The 11637-nt window shown below is 33.2% G+C and overlaps 4 protein-coding genes across 4 annotated transcripts; 2 read left to right on the top strand and 2 right to left on the bottom strand.

The window, feature by feature from the left end:
• Positions 1-33: 33 nt before the first annotated feature.
• Positions 34-3636, bottom strand: NAEGRDRAFT_81632 (uncharacterized protein; the record flags this gene model as incomplete). The annotated part of the gene is made up of 7 exons (XM_002671084.1): positions 34-427; positions 474-2502; positions 2543-2600; positions 2644-2749; positions 2789-2806; positions 2866-3125; positions 3170-3636. The coding sequence occupies 7 exons, from the start codon at positions 3634-3636 to the stop codon at positions 51-53; spliced, it is 3315 nt and encodes a 1104-aa protein (XP_002671130.1). The 3' UTR covers positions 34-50.
• A 1530-nt stretch (positions 3637-5166) lies between these two features.
• Positions 5167-5847, top strand: NAEGRDRAFT_53089 (uncharacterized protein; the record flags this gene model as incomplete). Its single annotated transcript, XM_002671039.1, has 1 exon — positions 5167-5847. The coding sequence occupies one exon, from the start codon at positions 5167-5169 to the stop codon at positions 5845-5847; it is 681 nt and encodes a 226-aa protein (XP_002671085.1).
• A 168-nt stretch (positions 5848-6015) lies between these two features.
• On the top strand, positions 6016-8832 carry NAEGRDRAFT_73850 (uncharacterized protein; the record flags this gene model as incomplete). The annotated part of the gene is made up of 1 exon (XM_002671040.1): positions 6016-8832. The coding sequence occupies one exon, from the start codon at positions 6016-6018 to the stop codon at positions 8830-8832; it is 2817 nt and encodes a 938-aa protein (XP_002671086.1).
• An 8-nt stretch (positions 8833-8840) lies between these two features.
• Positions 8841-11440, bottom strand: NAEGRDRAFT_59530 (uncharacterized protein; the record flags this gene model as incomplete). Its single annotated transcript, XM_002671085.1, has 2 exons — positions 8841-10582; positions 10718-11440. 2 exons carry the CDS (start codon positions 11438-11440, stop codon positions 8855-8857), a joined length of 2451 nt encoding a protein of 816 aa, XP_002671131.1. The 3' UTR covers positions 8841-8854.
• Positions 11441-11637: the final 197 nt, after the last annotated feature.

Below are 11637 nucleotides of genomic sequence, written 5' to 3' on the forward strand. Positions count from 1 at the left end.
AAGTTCAGCTTTTTTGGCCTCAACTAATTTGTTCCAACAGTTAAAATTATTTATTCCTTAAATTCTTCCACAATCTTTGAAGCCACATCCATTTCCATAAGAGGGTGTTCAAACACGTAGAAGAAACGAGGGAGTTCAAAAGCTGCCTCCGCTTCCTCTTTGATTTCCATCAGATAATTCACACATTGTTCCATTTTACCTTCGAATAATAGAGTTTGTACTCCTTTCTTCATATTTACAAGTTCTGTACGTTTGTTTACCAAGGATTGCAACTTGGACCAAGATCTCCAAAATTTGGCCTTTTCCAATAATGTGAATAAATTCCAAATAATAAAGATACCATCTTGGAAGGCAAATTCAAGTAAATTACTAGAAACATATTTCACCAATTCATCCAATCGTCCTAAACCCAAATCCTTAAAGAAAACTAGTTTGATAAAGAGGTTTGAACATTATAGTAGAAAAAAACTTACATTCTTGAATAAGGTCATAATATAAAGTACTCTTGACAAGGTCAATGAGACGATATTCCTCTCTTTGGTCCTCATGATATCTGAATGTCCAATTTTCAGCGTATGCTATTGCTGAATCACTATCTTGACTTGCCTTCAGGACATCTAACTTTTTCTGTACAGACAATCCACAAAGTATGGCATAGAGTACGCAGAAAAATTTTGAATTCGTGTAAAATGTGACAGTTTTGTGGAGGTAGATTTTCTCATCATCCAAGCATCCAAAGTTTGGAAGAATAAAGAATCTATCTATGACTTTCAGAGGAGAAAGCGTTTGGTAATTGGCTTCTCCTAGTTTGGTTTTAGTAAGGCTCTTTTTTTGTCTATTGAAAAATGTATTATTGAGACGGAACATCTTACTTGGGAATTGATCTTTCATCTTGACAATATAATCATTGCATTTTCTAATGAAGGTGTCTTCTGAAGGAGTAGTAAAAACTGACATTCCTGATAAATAATCCTCTTCAATATCAATTGGTTTTACACATGTGAAGAGATAGTCAATCAGAACTTCAGTTTCAGGTCCATTCAAAATTAAAAATGCAGAATTTGGATTACTCAAATGCTTCATAATATCGTCGTAGTCTATGAATTTAAACAATTCTTGGCAAACCTTCTTCTGGTCTCTTTCGTAATCAGTGTTTGCAGCATCATTAATGCTCTTGCTAATGTCTTCCTCTTGAGAAACCAAGACAAACTCATCCTCTATAACTGTGTGAGACATTACCATTTGTGAAAAGCTTTCTCGAGATGTTGCTTCAGCAATAAGGGGGAATAGTATCAATTTACCTGAAAAATCTGGTAACCATCTATAGGAAAGTTTCACTTTGGCTTGATTAAAACTGAAACCATTCTCCTTGTTGATATCCCAATAATTGCATCTGAGTCCAAGTCCATCCATAATATTTTGATATCTCAAGAATTCCTTATGCGACATTTGTGGATGAATGACAAAGAGTAAATCAAACTCTGAAGCTTTTTCTGAAATAATGTAGTGAGGTATGATTTGAATATTCATCTTTCTGGAATGTGTTAGGAGATATTCTTGTCCATATTTCAGGTAGATTTCCAATTTCCAACACTTGTCAACAAAGAATGAAGCGTCTCTGGAGACCGAAATATCAAAAGTAATGGTTTGCGATTCTCCAACATCCAATTCAACCTCCTTCTCCAAGGCTCCATCGTGAAGTGTCAGCTTACAGTTAGTATCTTCGTAACCTGTTGTTCGACTGCATATTAAATCCTTATCATCCATTACTATTTTAACTTTAGCTAGTCTGTTCTTACTTGCTTTAAATGGTAGGTTTGTAGTATTGACCAAATCAAAACTGCATGTATGCTTCTCAGTTCTTCCCATTGTTTGTGGTGAATTAAAAGAGGAAACATTAATAGGGAGCAAACATTCTACACATTTCTCTAATCGAGCACCATTTTCAAATTCCTTTCCTAATATAGAGACATTGGAAGCTATTTTCATTATTGGTTCAGATTCAATCTTGAAATAAAATTTTTCATCGATGATAATAGATTCTCCTGGTTTGATGGCAGGTAAAGGTAGTTCATGACTGGAAACACCTGGGAATTTGAGGATGGCTTTCAAATTTGGAAGCATTAGAGAACCATTGTTTTCTATTACAATGTTGGTAATGTAGCATTCCTCACCTGGAGACAAAACTCCATCATCAAACACTGGAACAATTTGAAAATCTTTCACAATTACATTATACAGTGAATTAGAATATTCAACAATTTCACCATTCTCATTAGTTACAATAAATAAAAATTTTCCACATTCATCCATTTCTCCAGGACTGGATGGATGAGGAGCTGTTCCATCAGCACCATTTTCACCATGTTTTCCATTCTCGGCGTGGGAAATCTCATTACAGCCAGCATCTCCACCAAAACCACCAATTCCTGGTCTACCATTAAATCCAGCATCACCTGGTTTCCCACAGCTTGAAAATGCTTTGAAAAAGACAAAGAGTTCCTAATATTGGTTAACGAGAAAAGAATATTTTTCTACATACACTGTGTTCAGACTCGATTACTATATTTCCACCCTTTCCAGAAGAGCCACCTTTTCCACTACAAGTATTAATATCAATTGACAATTTCATTTTGAACTTACCCCTTTCCTGATTTAGCTCCATTTCCTCCGTTTCCTCCATTACCACCTTTACCAAAACTACTGTTGGCTCCTGATCCTCCATTGCCTCCATTACCTCCATGTCCACCTAATTGAATTAGGAAATTAATATATTTACAATACTAACCATTTCCACCTCTTCCACCTATATAATATATATTAGTCAACTGTGTTAATTTACAATATCTCATAAAAATTACATACCATTTCCACCTCTAGCATCAACAATAAATAAATTATTCTCGTTAATTTCAAAATTAGCTTCAAAAGATCCATTCAAAGAAATCATGTTATCCTTAGAGAGTAATTTTAAATAAATATCTTGAGCATCTTCTCCATGAGATCCATCACCACCAAGTTGACCTTTTGTGCCATCTTCTCCATCACATCCATTCAATCTTCTTCTATCAATCATTTCTCTTTCCACTTCATCTTTAAATTCAGCAATTATACCTGTTTTCCCACTAAATTCCACATTAAAATTTCTCCTTTAATTATTAACACTTACTTGCTTCCGAATCTTCCATCTTTTCCACTTTTACCATTTGTTCCAATATTTCCTTTCTTCCCTCTACTCGAAAAGTGATAGAATTTAGTCAATCCAAATGATCGTGACTCAAAACTATGGAACGATAATTCACTATTTTCTATCTGTCTTTCCAAATGATTTTTAATTTGATACCTTTTCCATAATTCTTGCAGTGATTGTTGACATTGTTCAAAGCCAATTCCCTCACAATTTTCCAACGTCTTGATTAGTTTATCTGGTATCACACATTCTCTATTAATTTTAATATGATTAATACTGTTATTATTTACATCCACAACTTGTGATGCTGACAACTGATTATTCTCTTGATTATCATGCTGAATATTATTTTCATTATTTTGTGATGAAGATGATGATGTAGATTGTTGAAGCAAATCATCATTGTTTGGAGGAGTTGACGATGAAGCCTCCAAAGCCGTGATCATTTTTAGGCTTTTTTTAAAATTATTAAATTTAAATATTAAATATTAAATAATATTAAATTTGAAGTATCATGGAGATAAAATTAATAAACAAGTATTTAATATTTACAAAATAGTTAATATTTACGATTAATAGTATTTAAAAAAAATGACATCATTGCTAGATGTACAGGAATTATTGAGAATTTGTTTTTCAGTTCCGAGTGGAAGTAATACATCATCGATTGAGAGTGTTGCCTCTCGGATCCGATCAGTGGATGATGAAGTTGCTTGTGATAGTTACTATAATGTAAGTTTGATCAAAGGCTTTGTATTAGGAACATTATCAATTTTAATACTTATAATAATAATTGAGAAGAGATTGGTAGGTTTGCAATGGAAATGCATATTTAAATAATTGATAATATTATTTTGTATTCTCTTAAAGCATATTGTATGTTTTTGATGAACATATGAATTAGAATATTCAATATTTAACGTTTATTTAAGGATGTAAGTTTTTTGGAATGAGGTTGGAAATTCAATTATTTAAGGATGTATGTTTGTCGTATTTGTGGAGTTTTATTGATTTGCGTATTGTAGAATGTTTGTATTTCATTTGAAATAGTTTTTTAATAATATTAATTATCGAGTAGAGTGTTGGAGTAAGTTTAATTTAGGTTATTGGAAACTTGAATATGCTAAGTTGACAGTAAGTAGTAATATTGGTATTGGAAATATTGAACTCGGAAATAGTTTGTAAGTTTTCATTATGGGATTATTAATGTACTTGTAGAATGCAGCGTATGCGGCAAGTTGTAAAGGAAGATTGGATATTTTGAATATTCTTGTAAAGAATGAGGCTGATATAAATTATAAAAACTCAACTGGAGCTAATTGGACTCCACTTCATGGAGCAGTTTATTACAATCAGGTAGTTGTTGTAAAGTTCTTGTTGGACCATAATGCAAATCCTCTTATCAAAGATAGTGTATGTAATTGTATTTTCAATTTGAAATATAATAAGAATGATAGAGGGATAGAACGCCTCTGAATCTTGCTCGAAGTTTACACAATCAAGATTGTGTAAAACTCCTTTTGCAATGTGATTTTAAATTCTTGAAACCTCTCAAGATATGTGAAAGGGATAAGCTATTGAATTCATCAGTGGTTTGTTTCAAACCTGCTTTAAAACAAATCACCCCATATTTTTATGAACGAGTTGTAAATAATCAAAAACTTATAGAGTCTTTGGATGAAGAGGAACAGTCAATTCTTCAATGTATTATTAAGAAAATCCTCTATGAAAAAACAGAGGAAAGACAATTTGATGTCAAACAGAAAATGATATGTACATTTTTATTGAGTACTACGGAGACTGACCTTATATTTATGAAAAACAGTCTAATTAGGGATTTAACGAGAATGATTAACTTGAAAAATGTTTTGGATAACTTGGAAACAATAGAAAAATATATTGAAAGAGAAAAAACATACATCTCTATTCAGAGTGAAGAAAGTTTATTGAGAGAGTTTAGAGAATATTGTCTAGACATGCTGGGAAGTTATTCACACACTCAAGATTTTGCGGAACATGTCGAAAAAGATATCAGAATGGATAATTACCTTAAATTGTTTTTCAAACGTAAGAGTATAAGAAGTATAGTAATCAATGAGGATCGAGATGTAAATATTCAAAATCCATATGTAAAGTTATTCAATCATGAACCTTCCCACGATCTCAGAATACTTGTTGGTGATCAAGTAACATACTATTGTCATAAGACTATATTGGAATCTACTAGTTTATACTTTACAGACCTATTCAAGAGCAGCAATTGGTCTGATTTCGATACCGATGTATACAAACTGGATGTGAATGATGAGGAATCAATTATTGCCACTGATTACATAATCAGATATTGCTACGATTTACAAATTGACATTGAGCCTTCTCATTTGATTGGTGTAATGAAGGCATCCCACATGCACAACATCAAGCCACTAATTACCCTCTGCAGCAAGAAGCTAGAAATCTCAACTGATAACTACTTCTCATTAATTGAGGGTCTATATGACTATATTGAGGATCCACTCTTCTCCAAATTACATCAAAATATCATAGAGTTTGGAGTCAAGCATTGTAAACAACTCTTTTCACAGGATAAGAAGTCATGTAGAAAACTTCCACCAACAACTTTGGAAGAAATATTTACCAGATTGGCCTCTCGTTAATTCTAATTCTAGTTCTATTATTTCAGAATGTATTACTACAACATTAAAATAATGGAAGCTATAAAAATATTCTAAATAATAACAAACTACAAACCTCAATGTGTCAACAGTCATCAATAAGGGAGATAGCTTTGAAAAACCTCCAATTCCATCAAACTATCAAAAACAATGCAACAACATATACACGAGGTAACCATATCGGAAACTCCTCTTTCTTCAAACACAACTAAACGAAACTATGCCGATGCATACACTCTATCAGATGAGGAAATTCAACCAAGCACAATAGTTCCATCTCCCTTTCATTCAGAAACCCTATTTGTGATACAGAATGAAGAGTCGTACATGACTGGGAAACCAACATACGAAACAATTAGAATAGAAAGAAGACCTCAATTATCTTTAACAGCACCAATAGCTAATCATGGCGACTCAAGAGGACATTTATCCTTAACATCCTCAATAGTTTGCACACCAAAGAGTTTAGATGGTCATCATGCTCTAGACGAAACTTCAACAACCAGATATAATCATCAATGCATTACAACCATTGGTCAACCAACTCTTCATCACGAAACCAGTCAAATCTCCACTCAACTGACTCCTCCTGAAGAAAAGAAGGTCAAATATTCCTCCTTCTTCATCAAACTCTTCTCATTTACCAACATTTTTATTCTAATGTTTATTGTTCAGGGATTAATAGGAGTTGGAACGGCCTTCATCTTGACAAACTCGTCAGTGAATCATGTTCTCGAACACAGTCGACAATATCAAAGATTACAATTACAAGTTTACTTTAATTCAGAGTTACAAAAATTCATTTCACAAATTTCCTCAATGACCAACCACATTTCGAAACAAATGCAAAGATTTAACTTGAATGATAATTTGGCAATGATTAAGATGATTGACAGTATTGACACTGCTTACAACTCAAAGATTGGAGCAGGTGCTTATAGGTGGGCCAGATTTGATGATTTTTACTTTGCGAGACAATTTAATGAAACTGTTGATGGTTATGTTGTAAGAGTGTACAATCCAATTGTTACAAATTTTAAATATTACAATGTCAGTAAGAATCAAATGTCAAAGGCACCTACTGGGAGTAAGATGGATGTTCATGAATATTTAAAAGGAATTTCTGTAGATCCGTATTATGATGGAAATTCAACCTATTATCCAAAGAAACGAGAATATTATTTGCCATATGATAAGGGAAATCAATCTGCTACTGATATCATGTGGTCTAACAGTTGGGCTAATTTTAATGATGAGGTCGTGATTACATTGAGCATTCCAGTGTTTAGTAATTATTCGATGAGTTTCTTTAAAGAATCGAATAATTCTTATTTGATTCAAAACATGTTACATCCAAAATATATTTCCATTCCTAATGGACAACTTTCCAAGTATCCCTATTTGAAGAGTCCTCAATATTTATTTGGCGTCTTGAGTATTCAATTCTCATGGGAATCAGCATCAAAAACTATTCTAAATGGTTCAAATTACGGGACAGATCTTCTTAAAACCAATGATGCGATGGAATACAGCATGATAGTTGACTCGAAATATAACTTGATTGGTAAAAGCAATGAAAACAAATTATTGTCAACTATCCATCAGGTTCTAAAGGAAAGAAATTTGCTTTCTCTCCTTTCATCTCCCTGTGGAAACATGACAAGCAATATTACAGAATCAGAAATAACTTCCTATGGAACTGTTTTCTTTAAACTCAATTCTAAAAACTATGGAAAGTTAGTAACAGATGCAATTGAGGTTGAAATTGCTCCAATTTGTGACAAGTATGGAATTGATTGGTTCGTGGTGGTAGGAAATTACAAATCAGTAGTCTTGATTCAACCGAGTCAAGTTCCAGATTTTGTTGTAACATTTGTACTTGTATTTGTTCTACAGGCAATATTTCTAGTATTTAGTGTTGTGAATATTAGATTGTCCTTCTCTGCTGTTAAGAATCAAGCTCTTTCAATACTAAAATTGGGAAATGAAAAGCAGATAAGTTCCAGAAATGCATTGGTAAGAATGTGGAACACGTTTAAATCGTTCTCATTCTTTGTGGATATTAGAGAAATGAAATCTAAATTATCTACCATTAGAAATGGACTCTCCACTTTCTCCAAATATGTTCCAGAACTCGTTGTGAAGGCATTCACAGAGAGGGATGGACCTTTTGATAAGATTAATTTGGCGCAAAGGAACATGACTATTCTATTCACTGAATTGGTTGGTTTTTCAGAGCTTTCACATGGCATTCATGATGATTTTCTTCCATGCCTTATGACTAATTATTTCACGATTGTTTCAAAGGCAGTCAAAGAGGAGGGAGGTATGATTACCCAATTTATTGGAGATAGAGCTGTTTGTGTATTTAATGTTTATTGCCTTCCATTGGAAAATCATGAAATTAAGGCATGTAGGGCAGCTCTCAAAATAATGATGAATATTGAGAATTTTAATAGAATTCATCTATCTGATTTGCAAGTTAGAGCTTCCATTACCTCTGATGAAAATATTCTTTGCGGAAATACTGGAAGCCAATCGAGAATGAATGTTACTGTAATAGGTTCAAGTGTACCTATTGCTAAAGCTCTTCTATTCTTGAATAAGCATGTTGGAAAGAAAATTCTCATCCATGAAAAGACCTATCAGAAAGTTGTGGAAAATTTCGTTTGTAACTTTGTTGATTATGTTTGTTTTGAAGATTGCCATTTCCCAGTTTATAGCTTGGAAAGCATTTTTAGTTTACTAACAGAGGAGAAGGAAGAGATACATAATGCCTCATTTCAAGTAGAATCTGCCTTGTCAAAATGTGACTTTTCTTCAATTATTGATATTTGTAAAAAGTATGAAAGTAAGGATGAATCTCTAAAGAGAATGAGAAAAAGAGCTGAAACCCTTGAAAACGATTATTCAATGTGGAATTCTTGTGATGATTTCGATTGCTCTTTTAAACTAAGAGTTAAATAAAGATTAATGTATCATTGCCAAATCATTTAAATTTATAGAATGTGCTATTAGGTCCATACTTTTTCTTGAATTGAATTTCGTCATAGTAATTGTTAAAAACGATAGTCTTGTTTTTGTTTTGGGATTTGTTTTGTTTCGTTGCAACGATAGGTTGTTGCTCTACTGACGATATCGAATTCCTTCTGCTTCCCTTCTTTGAATTATTTGAACTGTTACTGGCAACAGCGGATACAGCACTAGCCACCATATTTTGTTCCAGTTGTCCTGTTGAAGAGCTGGCATTATTGATAGATCCCCTTACAGACGAACTTTTTCTCTTTGTTTTTGTTGGCTTCTCAACCCTGTTTACAAAAGTATTAATTGCAGGTGATGAATGATGTCGTGGATGAACAGAAGTTTGATTATTCTCGAAACTTTGCTCATAATCTGTTCCAAAGGAACCAAAATTAAAAGTATTATTATTTGAAATCTCTATAGTTGGAACAGTTTCTTCACTAGACCTACTCATTGGACTAACAATTTCTTGAGGAACGTTGGTACTATGGGTAATTTGGAATTGTGGAGGAGATGAAAAAGTTCTAGAACGTGTTGGAAAATTATTTACAGGTGTTTCATTTGTAACAAGCTTTAGACCAAGAGATGATTTGCAACCACTCAGTGCATTATCGATCATTGAATAAAGAGCTTGATTTTCATCTACTACTTCATTATTTGTATGTAATTGTTTTTGAAGAACTGTTTTGAGGAGAGAATCTCTTGGTAAAGTTGTTGAAGAATCTTCTGACATGTAACTTGCAACACTAGATCTACGTTGTTGTTGAGAATTTGAAACTACCACTTCATTCGATGATGTATAAGTATTAGAAACTGGAGAAGTTAAATTATTTTGATTTGACATGCACAACACTTGAAGAGCAGCCAACTGTTCTTGATTCAATTTAGAAATATCAATTTGACTCAAAAATGTTGCCAGAGGAGAAGGAGGAGGTGATTGTTCCATTGAGCTACATCCTGCAGAGGATGTTGGTGAATAGGTAACACTATTGTTATTATTTGCATTAAATCCAAAATACTGATACGAGTGATTATTATCCATCATCATTGCATCAGAAATCTCCATTTTGTCCTTTGAATGAAAGCTTCTGCTTCTGATAGTTCTCTTTGCTTTGTTTTGAATAATTTTGTCCATAGCAATTGTTGGAGAGCCATTCATTGGATGAAGAGATGATGTATGTTGATAACTATTGTCCATGATTGGAGCGTTCGTTAATACATCGGTTGAAGAAGGCAATTGGTGTTGCATAGAAGAGCAATTATTAGGTGATGAGGCAAAACTAGAATTTGATGAGGAAGGAGAGTAGAGATGTTGTTGTTGTTGCAAATTCGTATTGTTATTGTTCATATATGTGTTGACCATACCGTCGATATTAAATGTTTGATTCGCATCTCTCCTTAGTGGATTATGCAAGGAATGGGATCTGGATCTTTGTATGATATTTGGTGTTGAGCGATGTTGAATATTATTGAATAAATTATTATTATTATTATTGAGTGATGTAGTTGGTAGAGTCGAGAAGGAACATGCAGTTGCTGAATCATCTTCTATTGAAAATGAAATTGCATCTAGATTCGAGGTGTCTGATGTATGTTGATGATGTTTTTGCTTGGATGAAACATTGTTTGACTCTCTCTCTCCATCTGAAATAAAAGAGTAATCTTTTTGTTGTTCATTATAAACCAAATCATTGGTCTTTGTAGTTCATATTGTATGTTTGAAGAGGTATGTTATATAATCAATGATCAAAGATGATGTATTTAAGCATGATGATGAGGATGAGAATGACAGATAATTATTAGTAAATAAACTATTTCTACTACTACTTACCATCATTTCAGTCTTGGAGAGGTGAGAATTTTCTTTAAATGTTAAGGGAGATGGACCAAACTCTCTCTTTTCGAAAGAACTTGTATCGTTATACACATCAGAAGAACCAACCAGTAAGCCTTGGGGATTGCTATTAAATTGCATTTGTCTAAAAGAAAAGTCGGCATTTGATTCCGGCTTTTGCACATTTAAAGATGGATAAGCTTGTGTGGTGCTATTTGGAATATAACTAGTATGTATAAATGTTGAGGTTGTTAACATGTCGTTGCTCATGAAGGAATCCAATGGTGCATTGATTCCGTTGCTAAAGGTATGTTGATTCAAACCATGATTGGCATGGGATGGCTGAATGCTGGATGTACTTGGTAGGAGAATGTGTGGAGATGGATTATGATGATTGCTTATCGAATGATGGTCAGACTCTTGTGAGAATAAATTATCAAAATTGTTATTCAAATCGTGTGGATTCAAAATTGTTTGGTGATTAAGGTATTGTTGGTTAAGTTCTTCCTGTTGTTGTTGAGTTAAAAAGGATGAAGGATTTTCGGACGATGAATATACCATTCTTGTGTGTAATTGCTGTGATTGATCTAAGTTATCGAAAAGGTCAGACTCATCACAAGACTGCTTGTTAATTTCATTCAATATTTCTTGTTGTTGAGAAAGATTGGGATGCTGATGATTAACAAGTTGTGAATGATGCAACTTTTGCTTATTGCTCATCTTCAAAGAAAGCAAGAGCAATAAGCCAAATAAGGATGATTGTTTGAGTCTTTTTTCTAAGGAGATTTGTCAATACAATCCTAACAAGTCCGTTGCGAAGGTAACCTACTTACAATACTTTGTGAATTCAACACACAGAGAGAGTAATAAGCAACGAGTTGTGGATTCAACAAGAATGGAAGTAATTCTTTCCGTCT

Source organism: Naegleria gruberi (genome assembly GCF_000004985.1).
Source record: "Naegleria gruberi genomic scaffold NAEGRscaffold_64, whole genome shotgun sequence".
NCBI lineage: Eukaryota > Heterolobosea > Eutetramitea > Acrasida > Naegleriidae > Naegleria > Naegleria gruberi.